Genomic DNA, 23,190 nt, shown 5'->3' on the forward strand with positions numbered 1-23,190 from the left:
GCACTGCTTCCAAGATGCAAGCTTTCTTCTCCTTGGATTTCTTTGAGATCATCCCAGTCCTTGCATATTTCCAATTTCCTATTCCTGGACTGCAACTCCAGGTAGGTAAGTAGGTAGGTAGATCAGAAGGACTGCTGGGAATTGCAGTCCAAGAATAGGTAGAGAAGGAAGAAAGAGGAGAAAGGGAAAGGGAAAGAAAACTGGGGGAGCAGGGGAGGAAAAGAAGAGGAAAACAAGAAAGTAAGTAAGGAAGGAGAGAATGAAAGAAAAAAAGGAAGGAAGGGAAGAGGGAAAAAAGGAAGGAGAGAAAGAAAGGAGGAGAGAAAGAGGAAGGGAAGGTTGGCCACAGCAACACGTGGTTGGTACAACTAGTAAAATATAAGTATATAATAAAATATTTATAGTAGATATAATAGATAAAGTATAATAGATAATATAGGTTGAGTTTTCCTCATCCAAAATACTAAAATTCTCGAAAACTTGAAACGTTTTGTTACTGTCCCTCTTTCACCAGGTTTACTAATATTCCCAGCAATATGTCTCTAAGCGCACTTTATTAGTGATCTAAGTTTGTCGGCACATTTCATCCCTCCCCAAAACTTCTATCCTAGTTATATGTTACCTTGTCATGCCCAGCATTATTTTTTTTAAAATTTCAATTATTCCATTTGGCCCAGCCATAGGTTTTTGAACGTGTCGTGTTATTGTTTATTTATTGTTTTGTATTACTGTTGCTATTGTTTATTGTTGTATTGTGAGCTCGGCGTCATGTAAGCCGCACCGAGTCCCTTGGGGAGATGATACCAGGGTACAAATAAAGTTTTATTATTATTTATTATTATTATTCCAAAATTTGAAAAAGTCTGAAATCTGAAAAAAAAAAAACCCCTCGTTCCAGTCATTTCTGATCAGCGAGACTCAACCTGTAATACAATGTGCTACTTTGTGAAAACTGCTAGAGGAATAATTATACAACAAAGGTCTTATGTTAAAATTAGGCTTGTTTGATCAAGAAAAAATTTGGTTCTAAACTCGCTTCGTTTCCAGGGGGCACCAGCGTTTCGAATTTCAGAGGACTTCCGAAATTTAAGATTTCAAAATTTCGAAATTTCCGAAATTTCATTAATTACGAATCGATCCGTTAATGGCGGACGCGATTGCGCAATGCGCAAAAAACACCTCCAAACTTCTGAAGCATCCCTCTCCCTCTGATAAAACTTACAACTAACAGAAACCAAATTAAAATAAATTCAGGATGAAATTAAAATACATTAAGTTAGTAAAAATACAAATTAAAATCACTTAAAATTAATTAAATAATTAAATAATAAAATAAATAATAAAATAAATAATAAAATAATAAAATAAATAATAAAATAATAAAATAAAATAATAAAATAAAATAATAAAATAAGTAATAAGATAATAAAATATCTCCAGGAGGAGGAGGAGGAGGAGGATAGGGAGGAAAGGCAACGCTGACACCTTTTCTCTCCTTCTTTCCCATCTTAATAATTACGAAATAATTACGAAAAATTGGAAAAATTGTTTCGATTCTTAATTACTCCTCACACTATTCCTGCATGGCTCGATATTGGATCGTAAGCTAATTCCAATACGAATTAATAACGACTTTAGAAACTAACGAACACGATCAAACAAGCCTAGTTAAAACACAAGGAATCTCCCGAGAGGCGGACTGGACACCCTTCATTTTCTGCAAATAATTGATGCACCAAACAATGCCATTTGCATGCGTTCTCAGTAGAGCTGAAACTAAATTAATGAAAAATAAATGCGTTTTATTTATTTATTTAAATGCCACCTCGCTCCCCCCAAAAAAAACCATTGACGATTTCACTCTTGCTTTGAAACCCCAAATCTCAAGACCAACAGGTCTATTTTTTGGGCATTCTTTTGTCAAGGACGAATTAGCGAGTGTCGGTCACGTCCTTACTCCGAGGCACTTGTGTTCTTGTTTCATGTCACACAATGCAAACAGCGAAATCCTTATTATCTTTCTCTTTTTTGAGTAACTTGAGAAGTCTTGAAATGTTATACTCCCCCCCAAAAAAGCCCATTCCTCCTAAGATGTTGGAGTTGACAGGTGGGAGCTCACCCTGCTCCCTGGAATCAAACCACAGACCTTACCATACGCAGTCCTGCCGGCAGAAGGGCAGGAATGCACACCCTTCATTTTCAGCAAATAATTGATGCACCAAACAATGCCATTTGCATGCGTTCTCAGTAGAGCCGAAACTAAATTAATGAAAAATAAATGTGTTTTATTTATTTTCTAAAAAATGCCACCTCGCTCCCCCCCAAAAAAAACCCACCGACGATTTCACTCTTGCTTTGAAACCCAAAATCTCAAGATCCACAGGTCTATTTTTTGGGCATTCTTTTGTCAAGGACGAATTAGCGAGTGTCGGTCACGTCCTTACTCCGAGGCACTTGTGTGCTTGTTTCATGTCACACAATGCAAACAGCGAAATCCTTATTATCTTTTCTCGTTTTTTTTTAGTAACTTGAGAAGTCTTGAAATGTTATACTCTTTTTTTTTTCAAAAAAAGAATTGTTTAGGATGCCTAGCCTTTCAACTAGACGGTTGTCTCGCACAAACAATACGGATTGCGCTTCTTGTTTGGAGGCAGGGAGGAGAGAGGTACAAAAGCGGATAAATATTTCCAGGGCTGAGTTCACAGATGGCTTGCCTTGGTGTTTAGATCATTGCAGAGGAAGAAGACGGGAGAGAGAGGAAGAGAAAGAGAGAGAGAGAACACTTCCTTGTTGTTTAGGTTGCTTAGAGAAATAATTGCCGTTGTTGACAGAGCACTATTAAAAGAAGCTTCTAGGACTGTCAGGCTCCTGTCTGTTTCGATGACTATTCCAGCATTCAGGTCTGCAAAGAAACCCTTCATTGCTAACAAGTGCTCAGTATACATTTAAATTCACATTTATCGAGACATATTTTCCCTTCCGGATGTATATGTGTGAATTTCCGTAAATATTCCACATCTGTGCCTTGCCACCCAGGCTTCTTCTAAATCAGAAAGAGCCATACAGCTTTAGCACTGAATTAGAGAGAAAAAATTATATTTAATTCATGAAGATCATCTTATATGTTTTAGAACACTCTTTAAGCCAATTCTTACTCTGTTGAAAAGTGCTTATTAGAGGTAAATTACACATTTTACTACTGGAGCATTAGAGAGGTACCATTAGTGCAAATTTAGAGCACTGCAAAATCCAGGAGATAATGCTCATTCCAAACACAGAAACTACATATATTTTGCACCTCTTTATAACTCGTTTTTCCTTTAATTTTTATTGACTCCCCTTTATCTTAACTATATGTTCTTAACGCGGTGCAGTTGTAATGCACTAGGACGATATTAATATTTTATAGAAACGGTATTTATAGCTCTTTATTTGGAAACAATGCAGCAGGTCTGCAGATCTTTGAATCCTTCTGGAATGGTGCCCTCCAAATAATGATAAATTACTTGTGCAGAATGCCATTTGCTAATTATATCCATGATTTACTGCAGAGCAAGACTTAAATCATTCATTTCAGTCTTGCGTAACAGTGCCATAAAAATTTTAGGTTTAAAAATGGTTTCCATGTGTATAATTTAAACAAATTTTAGTGCTATTGTATACAGAAAAACATTGTAGTCATCCATTTGTTACGTACTTTGTCTCCCCTTTCCCCCTTTCTCCCCCACTTGTACTTTTAATGATCACTGTGCTGGAATAGTTTTGCTTCATTTTCATAATCATAGCTTTTAATACCACAGCAGTTTTAGCATATTAGGCTAAGGGAAAGATAGCTAACGGTGTGTGTTTATGGTGTGGCGATCTTGAGTTGCCAATTGAAAGCCATTTAAAGCAAAGTCCTAAAATTATTAATTATATTCTAAGAGGAGGATAACATTAGGAAAAAATAATATTTTTAACTTTGTTCTTGTGGGTTTTTTCGGGCTATATGGCCATGTTCTATATGCCTCTAGAACATGGCCATATAGCCCGAAAAAACCCACAAGAACTGAGTGATTCCGGCCATGAAAGCCTTCGACAATACATTTTTAACTTTATTTTTTATTAATTATTATTTGACACAAACAATATATATATATATTGTCGAAGGCTTTCATGGCTGGAATCACTAGGTTCTTGTGGGTTTTTTCGGGCTATAGAGCCATGTTCTAGAGGCATTTCTCCTGACGTTTCGCCTGCATCTATGGCAAGCATCCTCAGAGGTGTCAGAACCGTATAGAGCTTTATAGGTCAAAACCAGCACTTTGAATTGGGCTCAGAGATGGACCGGCAGCCAGTGGAGCTGACACAACAGGGGGGTGGTATGTTCCCTGTATGTCGCTCTAGTTAGCAATCTGGCTGCAGCCCGTTGAACTATTTGAAGTTTCCAAACAGTCTTCAAAGGCAGCCCCATGTAGAGTGCATTGCAGTAATCTATTCGGGATGTATTTATTTATTTACTTTATTTTTATACCGCATTTTTCAGCCTAATTCGGCATTTTTCAGCCTAATGTAATGAGAGCATTCAGGGTGTAACCAGAGCTATAATAGCTATATTTGGGGCTGATTTTAATTTGGGAGGATATGTCTTTTTCTCTCAAGTAAATTTAATTTTACACCTGTTTTCCTTTTGATACTTGCAGGTGAAAAACCTTACAAATGTCCCCACTGTGATTACGCCGGCACTCAATCTGCGTCACTGAAATATCATTTGGAACGACACCACCGGGAAAGGCAGAATGGAGCTGGACCGCTTTCTGGTCAGTCTCAAAGTCAAGACCACAAAGAAGAAGCATTGAGCAAAGGATCAATGTTTATTAGACCTGAGGTCCTGAGAGGGGCTTTCAAAAGTCTTCCTGGCATCGATTTCCGGAGCGGCATGGGATCTCAACAGTGGTCACCAGGAATGCTTTCCTCAGGAGAGCATCCAGGCCACTCAGTTGGCATGTCTTCAGAAGTTTCTCCTGACAATATGAAAAGTTCTGACTTATCCTCCAAAGGGACACGCTTTTCCGAACTGGGACGAGCTTACCATACCATGGTTGGAAATGGGGTGAATTTTCAAGGGTCGTTGCAAGCTTTTATGGACAATTTTGTGCTCAGTTCCTTGAAGAAAGAAAAAGAAATGAAGGAGAAAGCTCTGTCTGACTGCCTTTCCACAAAGCCTCTAGGTTCAGAGAGTGGTGAGGAGAAAGTCTCCGGCAAGGCGAGGAAAACAGAAAAATCACAATATGAGCCTCTTGATCTCTCCGTGAGACCAGATGCAACTAGTCTTCCAGGTTCATCCATTACAGTCCAAGACAACATCGCTTGGCATGGTTGCTTGTTTTGTTCCTTCACAACATCATCGATGGAGTTGATGGCTCTTCATCTCCAAGCAAATCATTTAGGCAAAGCTAAGCGTAAAGATGGTGTTTTAGGTTCAATTCGAAATGGTAAAGACCAATCTAGAGAGGCCGTTGCTTCAGCAAACAAAGCCAACTTGCTTCCAACTTCCGTACAATCCAACAAAGATTCTGCAGTGACCAATTTGATTGGTCAGATGGACCAAGGATCCAAGGAGTCACCAGGAGAACAAAAGACTACTTCTTGGCCTGGCCACATGGATTCCACTTTTTATAATTTTGCAGCAGACTTCTATAAGCAATTTGGTGTTTATTCCGGGGTGGTAGGAGCACACAATTCTTGCGCCACTAGTGAAACTGAGATCAAAACACCATCTGAAGATGATTCCACCATGTTGCTTTCTGACTCTGTAAATAAAAGTGCTACTGATGACCTGTCAGATATAGCTTCCTCCGAAGACATGGAGTCATCCAAGGAAGAAACCATTGACGATGAGGACATTGAGACGGAACCCGATCTCATGAGCAAACCGTTGCCCGGTGTGAACAAAGACGGCGTGGAGAGAGGGGACAGCATACAAGGCGCTGCTTCCAAGGCATCGCAAGGACTAATGTCACCATTGCCACCTTCTGAAAAGCAATGGCACAGCCAGAGCCTGCTTCCTCCCCACGAAGCTGCACCAAGTGCAATGAAACCTGAACAAGATCACAGTCCACATGTCCTAGAGAAGCAAGTAAACATGTTGTCGGTCCTAAGAGCCTACAGCTCTGATGGCTTAGCAGCCTTTAATGGACTTGCAAGTAGCACAGGAAGTAGTGGATGTGTCAAGAGACCTGACTTGTGTGGTAAGTTTTAGAACCCTTCTTTCAGATCATTTCCAGAAAAATATATATATGAATATGCCTAGATGTATTTGTTAGTAAATTCGGCTTATGAAAAAAAAAAACATGGGGCAGAATTCCAATCTGTTACAAAGCATGGACCTCTGGTGCTTCATATCATTCTCTGTGGCCTTGTTGTGTGGTCCAGGCCATTCAAAATACATCAGATAATTCTTAAAATAGTCAAACAATTTGTTTATATTTATGACACATGATTAGAACATCAACTGCTTCATTTTTTTTAACGATCTGATTTGATTTGATTTTTCAACTGATGTGGTAACTTGCAAACTTTTCAGCATTTGAACTGAGGAAAAACACTGGATGTTGTGCCAAGCCTTAGCCTAGCTTGCGTTCTCTGATTTCGTCCTTTGCGTTGAATTAGTGTTCACTGAACATGTTCAACAGTATATCCTTCAAACAAAAGCCCAAGCTATCCCACGTGGAACTCTGTTTTTATAGGGAAATTGAAAATGTATTAATCAGGCAGCAACCTTTCCATGTTTTCAAACACAACATAGCATAATGTTTCAGTTTTTGTATGGTCAAATCCTACTATGGATGATAGTTACAGATATGAGCAGTGATCTGAGGGTGGGTGAGAAATCAAATAGTAGTTTATGTGAGTAGATCCAGTTAATAGTTATCCAAGTGAGGAGTTTCAACATAATGTTCCTATGAGTTTGGCAAGATAGATTTTGCCAAATTGAAACATCTATAGCAGTGTTTCTCAACCTTCCTAATGCAGTGACCCCTTAATACAGTCCTTCATTTTGTGGTGACCCCCAACCATAACATTGGTTTTGTTGCTACTTCATAACAGTCATTTTACTACTAGGTTCTTGTGGGTTTTTTCGGGCTATAGGGCCATGTTCTAGAAGCATTTCTCCTGACGTTTCGCCTGCATCTATGACAAGCATCCTCAGAGGTAGTAATGTACCTCTGAGGATGCTTGCCATAGATGCAGGTGAAACGTCAGGAGAAATGCCTCTAGAACATGGCCCTATAGCCCAAAAAACCCCACAAGAACCTAGTGATTCCAGCCATGAAAGCCTTCGACAATACATTTTACTACTGTTATACATCATTTTATGGATGTATTTTCATTCACTGGACCAAACTGGGCACAAATATCCAATACGCCCAAATGTGAATGCTAGTGGGGTTGGGAGAGGATTGATTTTGTAATTTGGGAGTTGTAGTTGCTGGGATTTATAGTTGACCTACAATCAAAGAGCATTCTGAACTCCACCAGTGATGGATTTGAACCAAACTTGGCACAAAGAGCTCCCATGACCAACAGAAAATACAGGAAGGGTTTGGTGGACATTGACCCTGAGTTTGGGAGTTGTAGTGTATCCAGAGAGCACTGTAGACTCATGCAATGATGGATCTGGACCAAGCTTGGCACGAATACTCAATATGCCCAAATGTGAACACTGGTGGAGTCTGGGAAAAATAGACCTTGACATTTGGGAGTTGTAGTTGCTGAGATTTGTAGTTCACTACAATCAAAGAACATTCTGAACTCCACCAACTTTAGAATTGGCTCAAACTTCCCACATGGAATCACCATGACCAACAGAAAATACTCTGTTGTTGTAGGTTTTCCGGGCTATATGGCCATGTTCTAGAGGCATTTTCTCCTGACGTTTCACCTGCATCTATGGCAAGCATCCTCTGAGGTAGTGAGGTCTGTTGGAAGTAGGAAACCCATTTACCCATTTTCCTACTGCCAACAGACCTCACTACCTCTGAGGATGCTTGCCATAGATGCAGGCGAAACGTCAGGAGAAAATGCCTCTAGAACATGGCCATATAGCCCGGAAAACCTACAACAACCCAGTGATTCCGGCCATGAAAGCCTTCGACAATACAGAAAATACTGTGTTTTCTGATGGTCTTTAGTGACCCCTCTGACACCCCCTCGTGACCGCCTCAGGGGTCCCGACCCCCAGGTTGAGAAACACTGTTCTAGAACATGGCCCTATAGCCCAAAAAACCTACAACCACCCAGATTATCCAGTCATTCCAGCTACTTTTGGATATACAGAACAGATGCTAGCAAGCATGAGTTTGACATATTTGCACGTAGCATTTATGTGGGGAATGTTTATGGGACTGTTTGCACTAGCAATGGAAAGCTTAGTTTTGGGGTCATGCTCCCTGTAGTGGGGACACAATATCATGAACTGTGACGAGGGGCCGTTGCGCTTGGGCATATTTCAGTTTCCATGCATAGCAGAGTATGGAGGTGCAGAAGCTTGAAGCCCAAGTTTGGCTAATTAACCTGGAGAAGGGGAATATACACTGAGAAGCTTAAACCACAGCATTTCACCGGGGCAAGGAAGGGGAGCAACGCAACGCCCTACCTCTCAACTGTGTCTTTTGCAAATCAAGGCCACCCACGCTGCGTAGCTCAGAAATGTGCTGGGGTGTTTATTCAAAGAAAGAATATGTGGCAACGTTGATTTACTTAATTGGAGCTTATTCCATCAAGGCAGAGGTCTATTCTGCCAGAACTAAAAATTAAACCAAAATAAATGTTGGGAGTACATTTCATAGAGACCCCCCCCCCCCCAACCTTCCTGCATCTTTATGTTCCAATTAGGTGAAAGATGGGGTGGTGAATGGAGAAAAATGGTGCAGCAACCATTCTGATATACACACAGTTACACACCACCATCCACCAAGAATCCTGATAACATAGTATTCTAAACTGCCACGCACTATACAATTGTATGTTTCACCTTTGGCCATTGAAGACTTGCTTACTTACTTACTTAGGCGATGCCTCGTTATCCGAGTAGGATTGTCTTCCAAGATCGGTGTACTGGCAGTGGGTACATAAGTGACTGTGGAGATCTATTCTTGACCTGCATGTTCTCCATAGGGAGGGCATCAGTTTCCAGGTGGAAAGTTGTCCTGGTCGGAGTTGACTTGATGCTCCTTCCACATGGCACATTTCTCTCTTTCGCCCTCCATTTGTGCCTCTTCAAATTCTACAGCACTGGTGGTCACAGCTGACCTCCAGCTGGAGCGCTCAAGGGCCAGGGCTTCCACTTCTCAGTGTCTATGCCAGAGTTTTTAAGGTTGACTTTGTCCTTGACCTACAAGTTCTCCCTTCTGCAGTGAGGGCATTGGTTTCCAGGTGGAAGGCGGTCCACTTCGTGTCTATGCCAGAGTTTTTAAGGTTGACTTTGTCCCTTCTGCAGTGAGGGCATTGGTTTCCAGGTGGAAGGTGGTCCCGGTTGAAGTTGGCATGACACGCCTTCCTCTTGGCTCATTTCTCCCTTTCACCCTCCATTCGTGCCTCTTCAAATTCTACAGCACTGCTGGTCACAGCTGACCTCCAGCTGGAGTGCTCAAGGGCCAGGGCTTCCCAGTTCTCAGTGACTATGCCAGAGTTTTGAGCCCATCTTTCAATCTCTTTTCCTGCCCACCAACATTCGTTTTTCCGTTCTTGAGTTCGAAGTAGAGCAACTGCTTTGGGAGATGGTGGTCGGGCATTTGGACAACATGGCCGGTCCAGCGGAGTTGATGGTGGAGGACCATCGCTTCAATGCTGGTGGTCTTTGCTTTTTCCAGCATGCTGATATTTGTCTGCTTGTCTTCTCCAAGAGATTTGCAGGATTTTCCAGAGGCAGCGCTGATGGAATCTTTCCAGGTGTTGCATGTGACGTCTGTAAACAGTCCATGTTTCGCAGGCATAGAGCAGGGTTGGGAGGACAATAGCTTTATAAACAAGCACCTTGGTCTCCCTATGGATGTCCCGGTCCTCAAACACTCTCTGCTTCATTTGGAAAAATGCTGCAATCACAGAGCTAAGGCAGTGTTGAATGTCAGTGTCAATGTTGATGTCTGTAGACAGTCCACGTTTCGCAGACGTATCGCAGGGTTGGGAGGGGAATAGCTTTATAAACAAGCACCTTGGTATCCCTACGGATGTCCCAGTCCTCAAACACTCTCAGCTTCATTTGGAAAATGCTACACTCACAGAGCTCAGACAGTGTTGAATTTCAGTGTCAATATTGACGTCTGTAGACAGTCAATGTTCCTCAGGCGTATCACAGGGTTGGGAGGGGAATAGCTTTATAAACAAGCACCTTGCTATCCCTATGGATGTCCCGGTCCTCAAACACTCCCTGCTTCATTTGGAAAAATGCTGCACTCGCAGAGCTCAGGCGGTTTTGCATTTCAGTGTCAATGTTGACTTTTGTGGAGAGGTGGCTGCCAAGGGAGCAGAAATGATTTTTGGTAATTTTCATATAGGCACATACTAATGCAATGCTAATTATGTAGCAATCGAAAAAAGCAGCAGCTGAAATAAATGTTCTTTATAGATACTTTTAAAGTTCCATTTGTTAATTGCTTAATGTGACAAACTCAAAAATATTCGTAAATCCACCTAAAGCATGTGCTATTGTACAAACGCAATGGCCAAATGGTTGACAGTCAGAACTCACAATGCTATATCATACTGAGGGTGAATCCAGCAAAGATGGAGATCCTATGGCTGGGTCAACCGGGCAGGGGGACATCCAGCTGCCTACCCTGGATGGCGAGGCGCTACGCCCGTCATCGTTGGTAAAGAGTCTGGGAATCCTTTTGGACCCTCTGCTGATGATGGAGGCCCAGGTCTCTGTCGTGAGCATCTGCGGCAGGCTAGACGGCTGGCCCCCTCTCTGTCCAGGGACGACCTCGCTATGGTGATCCAGGCCACGGTCATCTCAAGACTGGACTACTGTAATGCCCTCTACATTGGCCTTCCTCTGTCGGTGATCCGGAAGCTCAAGTTGGTACAAAATGCAGCCGCTCAGCTTCTTGCGGGAATTCCGATGAGATGCCACATCACCCCAATGTTACTACAGCTGCATTGGTTACCAATTGAGCACCGGATCACTTTCAAAGGGATGGTACTCACCTTTAAGGCCTTGCATGGTCTGGGGCCGATATACCTGAGAGACTGCCTCACCCCCTCCCAACCCCAGAGATCCCTCCGTTCTGAGGACCAAGATTTGCTGGAAATTCCCAATGTCAAGACCTTGCATCTAACAGCAACCAGACACAGAGCCTTCACAGCAGTGGCACCATCACTCTGGAATACTCTGCCACCTGAAGTCTGTGCCTTGTGGCAGGCCCTTAGCCAGGATTTCGTTTCGGGGGGGGGGGGGGGGCTAAGTTTCGGGGGAGGGGGCTGAGTCTGAGTGAAAGAGGGTCTACCCTAGCAAACCTTTTGTATCATTACCCCAATACCCCAATACCCCCATGCATATGGGATATATTGAGTACTGTGATCAGATCATGATAGGAATAAACATAACAATTTAAATAATGCACCAGTAAGGCCTTTTCGCGAACCACAATGAGAATTTCGGGGGGGGGGGGGCTGAAGCCCCTCAAGCCCCCCCCCCCCCCCCCCCGGCTACATGCCTGCCTTGTGGGACTTACCAGCTTTCCGCAGGGAATGGAAGACATATCTGTTTCGATAGGCCTTTCCAGTGTGACTCCCAGGTATTTGGATGCGCTGCAATGCTCCAGTGGGATTCCTTCCCAGGTGATCCTCAGAGCTCAGGATGCTTGTCTGTTCTTGAGATGAAAGGCACATGTCTGTGTTTTAGATGGATTAGGGATCAGCTGGTTTCCCCTGTAATAGGTAGTAAGAGCACCTAGAGCTTCGGAGAGCTTCTGTTCAACCATCTCAAAGCTCCCTGCTTGAGTGGTGATGGCATGATCATCAGCATAGATGAAGCTCTTTGTCCCTCCTGGCAGTGGCTGGTCATTTGTGTAGATGTTGAACATGGATGGAGCGAGCACGCTCCCCTGAGGCAGGGCGTTCTTCTGTTTCCGCCATCTGCTTCTCTGGCCCTGGAACTCAAGATTTATTGGGAATTCCCAGTGTCAAGACCTTGCGTCTAACAGCAACCAAACGCAGAGCCTTCACAGCAGTGGCACCATCGCTCTGGAATACTCTGCCACCTGAAGTCCGTGCCTTGAGGGATTTATCAGCTTTCCACAGGGCATGTAAGACATATCTGTTTTGACAGACCTTTGATCTTTGATATTGCTGTTTTTACATTGTTTTAAAATTGTGTTAGATTTTAGCCTGTTCTTGTAAGCCGCTCCGAGCCCCAGGGGAGTGGCGGCATATAAGTTCAAATAAAAAATAAATAAAAAATAAATAACATATTAGGTGCAGCTTCAGTGAGTTCACTAAGGCTACATAGAATCATAGAATCATAGAATCAAAGAGTTGGAAGAGACCTCATGGGCCATCCAGTCCAACCCCATTCTGCCAAGAAGCAGGAATATTGCATTCAAATCACCCCTGACAGATGGCCATCCAGCCTCTGCTTAAAAGCTTCCAAAGAAGGAGCCTCCACCACACTCCGGGACAGAGAGTTCCACTGCTGAACGGCTCTCACAGTCAGGAAGTTCTTCCTCATGTCCAGATGGAATCTCCTCTCTTGTAGTTTGAAGCCATTGTTCCGCGTCCTAGTCTCCAAGGAAGCAGAAAACAAGCTTGCTCCCTCTTCCCTGTGGCTTCCTCTCACATATTTATACATGGCTATCATATCTCCTCTCAGCCTTCTCTTCTTCAGGCTAAACATGCCCAGTTCCCTAAGCCGCTCCTCATAGGACTTGTTCTCCAGACCCCTGATCATTTTAGTCGCTCTCCTCTGGACACATTCCAGCTTGTCAATATCTCTCTTGAATTGTGGTGCCCAGAATTGGACACAATATTCCAGGTGTGGTCTAACCAAAGCGGAATAGAGGGGTAGCATTACTTCCTTAGATCTAGACACTCGGCTCCTATTGATGCAGGCCAAAATCCCATTGGCTTTTTTTGCCGCCACATCACATTGTTGGCTCATGTTTAACTTGTTGTCCACGAGGACTCCAAGATCTTTTTCACACGTACTGCTCTCGAGCCAGGCATTGTCCCCCATTCTGTATCTTTGCATTTCATTTTTTCTGCCAAAGTGGAGTATCTTGCATTTGTCACTGTTGAACTTCATTTTGTTAGTTTTGGCCCATCTTTCTAACCTGTCAAGATCGTTTTGAATCCTGCTCCTGTCCTCTGGAGTTTGGCTATCCCTCCCAATTTGGTGTCGTCTGCAAACTTGATGATCCTGCCTTCTAGCCCTTCATCTAAGTCATTAATAAAGATGTTGAACAGGACCGGGCCCAGGACGGAACCCTGCGGCACTCCACTTGTCACTTCTTTCCAAGATGAAGAGGAAGCATTAGTGAGCACTCTCTGTGTTCGTCCACTTAACCTGTTACAGATCCACCTCACCGTAGTTTTGCCTAGCCCACATTGGACTAGTTTCCTTGCCAGAAGGTCATGGGGGACCTTGTCGAAGGCCTTACTGAAATCCAGGTACGCTACATCCACGACATGTATGTCTTCAACACATAACAACATGTAAAAGTGATTGCAGGGCAATTCTGAACTGAAAAGTGTGTTGTTCTGCGCTCAGCCTCCATAACTATGCAGCGCAAAGACTGTTTTCCAAGTTGTCAAAAAAATAAAGAGAGAAAGAGAGAGGAGACTATGGAATTTCAGACAGTGAAAAATATTGACAGATGTGAATGTTATGCAAATTAAAAGTACCACATTCCACCCCTTTTAATAGTAATTCAGCTCCATGACTATAAATAGAGAACTGCCCTCTCCCCGTACTCTAAAATTTAAACTTTTCCCCATTTCTAATTTTAGGGGAAGGCCATTTTCAATTTCAAAAACTTTACCTTGCATTAAAATACGATACCCGTACCCTGTGTTGTTGATGATAATTACTCTTGAAAACGCATTTGTTACATGTTTATCTTTCTAGTGGTTCAACATTAATTTTCATGAATTGCCTGCGTTCATGAAAGTCGCCCATGCTGTGCCTTTTAACTAAGATATGGCCCTGCTCCCTACCGGGCTGGCCTCCGATGTATTCAATTATTTTTGTACGTGGAATTGTAGTTCTAGCCCTCCTTTTTTCCCCATTCCCTCCAAAAATATTGAAAAAAGTTTCAACTGACGCTAGGATAATAGGGCTGGGCGGTTTCGTTCGTTAGTTTCGTAATTCGTTATTGATTCGTATTTAAATTAGCTTATGATCCGATATTGAGCCATGCAGGAGCAACTAAAAATCGAAACGAATTTTTCAATTTATTTCGTAATCGTTTCGAAATTGTTTTGAAATTGTTTTGAAATTGTTTCAAAATTGTTTCGTAATTATTTCCGTATGTCTGGTGCAAGTTTTAGGGTTGTTGTTTGTTTTATCAGTGATAAAAAATAAATAAATTATCACACCAACAGTCAACAACAGAGGGAGAGGGAAGCTTCAGAAGTTCCCCCTGTCCCATTTGGAGGGTTTTATAGCATATTGCGCAATCGCATCCGCCATTAACAAATCGATTCGAAATTTACAAAATTTCGTAAATAACGAAATTTTTTTAAAGAAAAATTCAGAATTTTTTTAAAAAACGAAACGCAATGGACCCCCTAAAAACGAAACGAGTTTAGAAACAATTTTTTCCATTGTTACCCAGGCCTATAGTTGTAGTTGCTGGGATTTATAGTTCGCCTGGAAAGGTTTGGTGGACAGTGCCCTTTAGTTTTGGAGCTGTAGTTCACCTACATCCAGAGAGCCATGTGGACTCAAACAAGTATGGATCTGGACCAAACTCTACAAGAATACTCAATATGCCCAAATGTGAACACTGGTGGAGTTTAGGGAAAATAGACCTTGACATTTGGGAGTTGTAGTTGCTGGGATTTATAGTTCACCTACAATCACAGAACATTCTGAACCCCACCAACAATGGAATTGAACCAACCTTGGCACACAGTTCTCCCATGACCAACAGAAAATACTGGAAGGGTTTGGTGGGCAGTGCCCTTTGGTTTTGGAGTTGTAGTTCACCTACATCCAGAGAGCACTCTGGACTCAAACAAGGATGAATCTGGACCAAACTCTACAAGAATACTCAATATGCCCAAATGTGAACACTGGTAGAATTTGGGGAAAATAGACCTTGACATTTGAGAGTTGTTGTTGCTGGGATTTATAGTTCATCTACAATCACAGAGCATTCTGAACCCCACCAACGATGGAATTGAACCAAACTTGGCACACAGTTCTCCCATGACCAACAGAAAATACTAGAAGGGCTTGGTGGGCAGTGCCCTTTAGTTTTGGAGTTGTAGTTCACCTACATCCAGAGAGCCCTGTGGACTCAAACAAGGATGGATCTGGACCAAACTCTACAAGAATACTCAATATGCCCAAACGTGAACACTGGTGGAGTTTGGGGGAAATAGACCTTGACATTTGGGAGTTGTCGTTGCTGGGATTTATAGTTCACCTACAATCACAAAGCATTCTGAACCCCACCAATGATAGAATGGGGCAAACCTTCCACACAGAACCCCCATGTGGGCCACAGCAATGCGTGGCAGGGGACGGCTAGTGTAATATAAAAAGCAAATAGATATATCTGTAAAAACAAGATCCTCAGCGTCTCCTTATTAAAATCGTTGTCCAGTTGCATCGTCAGTCATTCCATATATTAATTTACGTCTAATTATGCTGCAAGAAGATCCAACCAGTCCATACTTCGACTGCTCACTGGAGGGAAGGAGATTAGAGGCAAAGATGAAGTATTTTGGCCACATCATTTATTTATTTATCGTGTCAGGAGCAAACCAAACAGTTGTATTGCATTTTTTAACAAACAAACAAACAAACAAAATACAAAGTTTGCAAGCTTGGTATTTGGTTAAATGTCCTTTGATCAGTCTCTGTCCCCTTGGAGTGCCTCTGGTGTTGCCGCAAGGAGGTCCTCCATTGTGCATGCGGCACGGCTCAGGTTGCATTGCAGCAGGTGGTCAGGGCTTTATAGGTGATAATCTGCACCTTGAATTGGGACCGGAAAATAAATGGCAGCCAGTGGAGCTCCTTAAACAGGGGGTTGACTGCTCCCTGAAAGTTGCCCTAGCTATTAGTCTGGCTGCTGAACGTTGGACAAGTTGTAATTTCCGGGCCGTCTTCAAGGGTAGCCCCACGTAGAGAGCATTACAATAGTCCAGTCTAGAGGTAACGAAGGCATGGACCACCAATTACTGTTTTGAGCTGCTATCAGAACATGGCTTTTCTCATGGAGTTATCCAAGATGCAATGATTTACTTCGGTATCTAGTGCCCGCCAAATAAGACAAGAGGATGCACTTAAGGAATCAGGAAGTCACCAATTCTGGAAGAAACAATAGGATCTGGCAATAGGATCTTGGTGAATGTATTGTCGAAGGCTTTCATGGCCGGAATCACTGGATTGCTGTAGGTTTTTTCGGGCTATATGGCCATGGTCTAGAGGCATTCTCTCCTGACGTTTCGCCTGCATCTATGGCAAGCATCCTCAGAGGTAGTGAGGATGCTTGGCTCACTACCTCTGAGGATGCTTGCCATAGATGCAGGCGAAATGTCAGGAGAGAATGCCTCTAGACCATGGCCATATAGCCCGAAAAAACCTACAACAACCCAGGATCTTGGTGATATTCCAGGCAACTTTCACTATGGTTAGTGTTTTTGTGCATTTACTGTCAAAATGTGTGTTTTTTCAATGGGTGGTTGCACACAGCTGTTGTAATACACGATTCTTCAACTAGTAGTTAGAAAACATGTTAGCAGATTATAATTCATAACGCAGGTATCCTGGGACTGGAGGGAAGTTGGGGTGAAAGCGAGGTTATTCGAATTAAAATGGCTTCACTTGTTGAGTTGCATTTAGGGAGTATTTCCTACCAAGTGGCTTGAAACTTAGTATTTGAAGACAGCTTTTCCTGAAATATGTCTGGTGTCTTTAGACCAATTTTCAACAATCTGGTGCCCTTCAAATGTGTTGGATTACAACTCCAGTCAGTGCCAGACAGCGTATATATAGGCACAGCTCTTGCAGTGAGATCATCCCCACTCCTTTCTGTCCCATTCCAGGATATTCTTGGTAATTTTCATATAGGAACTTATTAATGCAGTCCTCATTATGTAGCATTCTAACTAATCCAGATTCGGTTCATATCAGATTTTGGTCCTGGAAAAACTCAGGACCATTTGAAGTGTTACAATTCAGGATATATACTATCTACCCATCGTGTGCAAGGCATGTAATACAGGCATACATGCCATTTTCTCTTCCATGTTTACGCTGTCGGGAGATTTATTTTATTGATTGATTTCAAATATTTGTACCCTGCCCTTCTCTACCTCCGAAGGTGGACTCAGGGCGGCTTACAGCCGGCAACAATTGGATGCCCCCCCATATACAAACAGATAAAACAACATTTTTAACATAAACAAACAGACAAAACACAGAATTTGCAAGCTTGGTAGTTGATTAAATGTCCTTTGACCAGTATCTGGCTACTTGGGAGTGCTTCTGGTGTTGCCGCAAGAAGGTCCTCCATTGTGCATGTGGCGGGGCTCAGGCTGCATTGCAGCAGGTGGTCAGTGGTTTGCTCTTCTCCACACTCGCATGTCGTGGACTCCACTTTGTGGCCCCATTTCTTGAGGTTGGCTCTGCATCTCGTGGTGCCAGAACGCAGTCTGTTCAGCGCCTTCCAAATCGCCCAGTCTTCCGTGTGCCCAGGGGGGAGTCTCTCATTTGGTATCAGCCATTGATTGAGGTTCTGGGTTTGAGCCTGCCACTTTTGGACTCTCGCTTGCTGAGGTGTTCCAGCGAGTGTCTGTGTAGATCTTAGAAAACTATTTCTTGATTTAAGTCGTTGACGTGCTGGCTGATACCCAAACAAGGGATGAGCTGGAGATGGTCCTTTCACTATTGGCTGCTACTTCCCAACGGATGTCAGGTGGTGCAATACTGGTGAAACAGTGTAATTTCTCCAGTGGTGTAGGGCGCAGACACTCCGTGATAATGCGGCATGTCTCATTAAGAACCACATCCACTGTTTTAGTGTGGTGAGATGTGTTCCACACCGGGCATGCGAACTCAGCAGCAGAGTAGCATAGCGCAAGGACCGATGTCTTCACTGTATCTGGTTGTGATCCCCAGGTTGTGCCAGTCAGCTTTCGTATGATATTGTTTCTAGCACCCACTTTTTGCTTGATGTTCAGGCAGTGCTTCTTGTAGGTCAGAGCATGGTCCAGAGTGACTCCTCCGAGGTATTTGGGTGCGCTGCAATTCTCCAGTGGGATTCCTTCCCAGGTCATCCTCAGAGCTCGGGATGCTTGTCTGTTCTTAAGGTGAAAAGCACATGTCTGTGTTTTAGATGGATTAGGGATCATTTGGTTTTCCCTGTAATAGGCAGTAAGAGCACCTAGAGCTTTGGAGAGCTTCTGTTCTACCATATCAAAGCTCCCTGCTTGAGCGGTGATGGCACGATCATCAGCATAGATGAAACTCCCTGTCCCTTCTGGCAGTGGCTGGTCATTTGTGTAGATGTTGAACATGGATGGAGCAAGCACGCTCCCCTGAGGCAGGCTGTTCTTCTGTTTCCGCCCTCTGCTTCTCTGGCATCATGGTTTCCATATATTTTCTTTCAGAGTGGGCATAAGACATGTTCTGGGATCAGTTACCTTGATCAGTAGAATACTTTTTGGTATTATGTGTTTTCATCATGTGTTTGTGTCTTAGGGTTCTTTCTTATATTACCGTGTGGAAAGCAATTGAGCCAGAAGTTGATGTCTTGTGTTGTTATGATTGCCGCAACACGATCAGGCTAATGTGCAACATTTGTGAGACCAGCTGCTGTTGCTTTCACATGGTTTGCATACTTTGTTTGTACAAACATTTAAAGCAGATTCAGGACAAGTCCAGAGTTAGTCCAATTTCAAAGCTTGACAACCATTTGTTGTATTTTACTATGGAGCAAAATAGCAACTTCATAATGAGCTGCTGGCTTGGACACTCCCAATTTTTCACTTCCTTCATATTGTTTTCTGTGTCCCAAACTGTTGAGTTAATGCAATGTGTAAACATACCTGTGTGCAAAATAAAATAGGAAAAGAACTGATTCGCTTAGATTTAGTAGCTTAAGCTTTTTAATGCTTAGGAGCTCCCATCACCTGCTTTTAAAAAATTACACTAGGTAACACAATTTGAAAATTTTCTGTTCCTGGTTTGGAAGTGTTCTTTACTGTTCAATAGTGTGGTCCTTACTTTGAAAGTGGTTGTTGTCTTCCAGAAACTTGGTTTTTGTGACTTCCACAATTTATGTTGAATTGGCTGAGACTCTATGAGAGATTCATTGAAAAGCTATAGCCAAATGTGCTTCAGGATGCCCTGCACAAACCAAGTTTTTTGCAGTTTAATCAACTTTTCCCATGTTTTGATGATAGAACCAATTAGGAAATGACATTTATAAGCAAGGAACAACAATTGGGTTGCATAGTGTTAGTCTAAGAATTCAGGGGGATGTAGTCCATAGTATTTGTGAGGGTTACCAATATATTGAAAAGCAAAAAAGAGGGCATACCTAGAGCCAGACTACTTCATCACATTGATCACTACGGTGGATCTCAATTAAAATATCCTGTGAACTCTGCAGAGTTTTAAGAGTAGCTGCTGTTTCTAAGTTGAGTCAACCAACAAACATGACAGAACTTCCTTGGAGCTAGATGGTCACGGTGAAGTCCCTTTCTCCTCTCCACCATCTTCCTCCCTGACAGACTTTCATTTAGGATGGAGGAGAATGGTTCAAACATTGATAGTGATGGTGGCCCCAAACCATGAAACATGACAGAACTTCCTTACAGCTAGATGACCATCAGGGGGATGGTCCTGAAGTACCTTTCTCCTCTCCACCATCTTCTTCCCTGACAGACTTTCATTTAGGATGGAGGAGAATGGTTCAAACATTGATAGTGATGGTGGCCCCAAACCAACAAACATGACAGAACCTCCTTGAAGCTAGATGGATATGGTGAAGTACCTTTCACCTCTCCACCATCTTCCTCCCTGATAGACCTTCTTTTAGGATGGAGGAGAATGGTTCAAACATTGATAGTGATGGTGGCCTCAAAGCAACAATCATGACAGAACTTCTTTGAAGCTAGATGGATATGGCGAAGTACCTTCCTCCTCTCCACCATCTTCCCCCCGACAGACTTTCATTTAGGATGGAGGAGAATGGTTCAAACGTTGATAGTGATGGTGGCCCCAAACCAAGAAACGTGACAGAAATTCCTTGCAGCTAGATGGTCACAGTGAAGTACCTTTCTCCTCTTCACCATCTTCCTCCCTGACAGACTTTCATTTAGGATGGAGGAGAATGGGTCAAACGTTGATAGTGATGGTGGCCCCAAACCAACAAACATGACAGAACTTCCTTGCAGCTAGATGGTCACGGTGAAGTACCTTTCTCCTCTCCACCATCTTCCTCCCTGACAGACTTTCATTTAGGATGGAGGAGAATGGTTCAAACGTTGATAGTGATGGTGGCCCCAAACCAACAAACATGACAGAACTTCCTTGAAGCTAGATGGTCACGGTGAAGAACCTTTTGCCTCTCCACCATCTTCCTCTCTGACAGACCTTCTTTTAGGATGGAGGAGAATGGTGCAAACAGTGATAGTGATGGTGGCCCCAAACCAACTTAGTAACCACACAAAGCTTGGGCTAGCTGCTTGGAGGCTCTTATTGACCTACTTTAAACCAGGTATGACTCTCTTCCCACTCCTCTTCAGAGCACTACTATCTGATCAACCTCTTTCTCCAGTCCTGACCTTTAAAGATCATAGAATCATAGAATCATAGAATCAAAGAGTTGGAAGAGACCTCATGGGCCATCCAGTCCAACCCCCTGCCAAGAAGGAGGAATATTGCATTTAAATCACCCCTGACTGATGGCCATCCAGCCTCTGTTTAAAAGCTTCCAAGGAAGGAGCCTCCACCACACTCCGGGGCAGAGAGTTCCACTGCTGAACGGCTTTCACAGTCAGGAAGTTCTTCCTCATGTTCAGTTGGAATCTCCTTTCTTGTAGTTTGAAGCCATTGTTCCATTGCATCCTAGTCTCCAAGGAAGCAGAAAACAAGCTTGCTCCCTCCTCCCTGTGGCTTCCTCTCACATATTTCTACATGGCTATCATATCTTCTCTCAGCCTTCTCTTCTTCAGGCTAAACATGCCCAGCTCCTTAGGTTGCTCCTCATAGGGCTTGTTCTCCAGACCCTTGATCATTTTAGTTGCCCTCCTCTGGACACATTCCAGCTTAGAGCCAATATCTCTCTTGAATTGTGGTGCCCAGAATTGGACACAATATTCCAGATGTGGTCTAACCAAAGAGGAATAGAGCATGGGGAGCATGACTTCCCTAGATCTAGACACTATGCTCCTATTGGACAGTGCAGTGTTGTGTGGTTTCCAGGCTATATAACCCACAGATATACATACTCCACTTGTTTGACTGCCACCAAATCCTTTGAAGATCCCAGGCGCAGATGAAGGTGGAATGTCAAGAGAAAACACTGCTAGAACCCAGCCATACAGCCCGGAAACCACACAACACCCCAGTGGTTCCAACCGTGAAAGCCTTCATTGAATAATATGGACATATTAAAAATATTACCAAGATAGACATTTTATCTCTGAAAAAGAGGACAAGCCTAGGAATAGGGGGGTGGGGATTTTAGCTCTGAAAAGGGGGGGCATGTCCTGGAAAATAATAAAATATGTTAACTCTAGTGCATATAGCATTAAAATCCTGATTGGCTTAGTATTGAAACTTTCTAAGTTGGGGGCCCCCCTGTTGAGATAAGCATATTAATACAAGATGAAAAGAACATCATCTTGAAGTTTAAAAATATCAGTCTCAAGCACAAGACACTTGGCACTTGCTTTTTTACATTGTACGCTTTAAACAGTGAGTAGTAAGTGAAACAACCACTTGGTACATAGAATTATCTCTCCCCCCATATATATATATAAATGTAATGTTCGTTTGTGGTATCCACAGAACTCAAAAACCACTGGGGGAATTGACAACAAATTTGGACACAAGACACCTAACCACCCAATGTATGTCCTTCACTCAAAAAAAAATATTTTGTCATTTGGGAGTTGCAGTTGCTGGGATTTATAGTTCACCTACAATCAAAGAGCATTCTGAACCCCACCAACGATGGAATTGAACCAAACTTGGCACACAGTTCTCCCATGACCATCAGAAAATACTGGAAGGGTTTGTTGGGCATTGACCTTGAGTTTGGGAGTTGTAGTTCACCTTCATCCAGAGATCACTGTGGACTCAAACACTGATAGATCTGGACCAAACTCTACACGAATACACCATATGCCCAAATGTGAACACTGGTGGAGTTTGGGGAAAATAGAATCTTAACATTTGGGAGTTGTAGTTGCTGGGATGTATAGTTCACCTACACTCACAGAGCATTCTGAACCCCAGCAATGAAGGGTTTGGTGGGCAGTGTCCTTTGGTTTTGGAGTTGTAGTTCGCCTACATCCAGAGATCACTGTGGACTCAAACAATGATGGGTCTGGACCAAACTCTACACAAATACTCAATGTGCCCAAATGTGAACACTGGTGGAGTTTGGGGAAAATAGAATCTTGACATTTGGGAGTTGTAGTTCCTGGGATTTATAGTTCATCTACAATCACAGAGCATTCTGAACCCCACCATCGATAGAATTGGGCCAAACCTCCAACACAGAACCTCCATGTGGGCCACAGCAACGCGTGGCAGGGGACAGCTAGTATATATATATATGGAATCAGCTTTTACTCTTTTTGTTGTGGTCTATACATTGACTTCAGTGTTCATTCACCTTCCTTGTACATTTTTAGAATTCTCCTGAATGGTTCTGTCATAGTTGTGTTGTGTAATTGTACTGTCCAATTTTAACCCTTCTCTATTATGTCATTGTGTCAGTATTAACCAGATTTAATTAGATG

General features: G+C 42.8%; 1 protein-coding gene across 9 annotated transcripts in view; it reads left to right on the top strand.

Annotated features, from left to right (window-relative positions):
• Positions 1 to 23,190, top strand: part of ZNF536 (zinc finger protein 536) — a 773,116-nt gene that overhangs the window by 493,332 nt on the left and 256,594 nt on the right. For all 9 annotated transcript variants that reach the window (XM_067471133.1, XM_060788164.2, XM_060788167.2 and 6 more), the window contains one exon: positions 4,683 to 6,230. In XM_067471133.1, the coding sequence (XP_067327234.1) occupies positions 4,683 to 6,230 (1,548 nt within the window). The remainder of the gene's footprint in view (positions 1 to 4,682; positions 6,231 to 23,190) is intronic.

The sequence above is a fragment of the Anolis sagrei genome, chromosome 8, assembly GCF_037176765.1.
Source record: "Anolis sagrei isolate rAnoSag1 chromosome 8, rAnoSag1.mat, whole genome shotgun sequence".
Taxonomy (NCBI): domain Eukaryota; kingdom Metazoa; phylum Chordata; class Lepidosauria; order Squamata; family Dactyloidae; genus Anolis; species Anolis sagrei.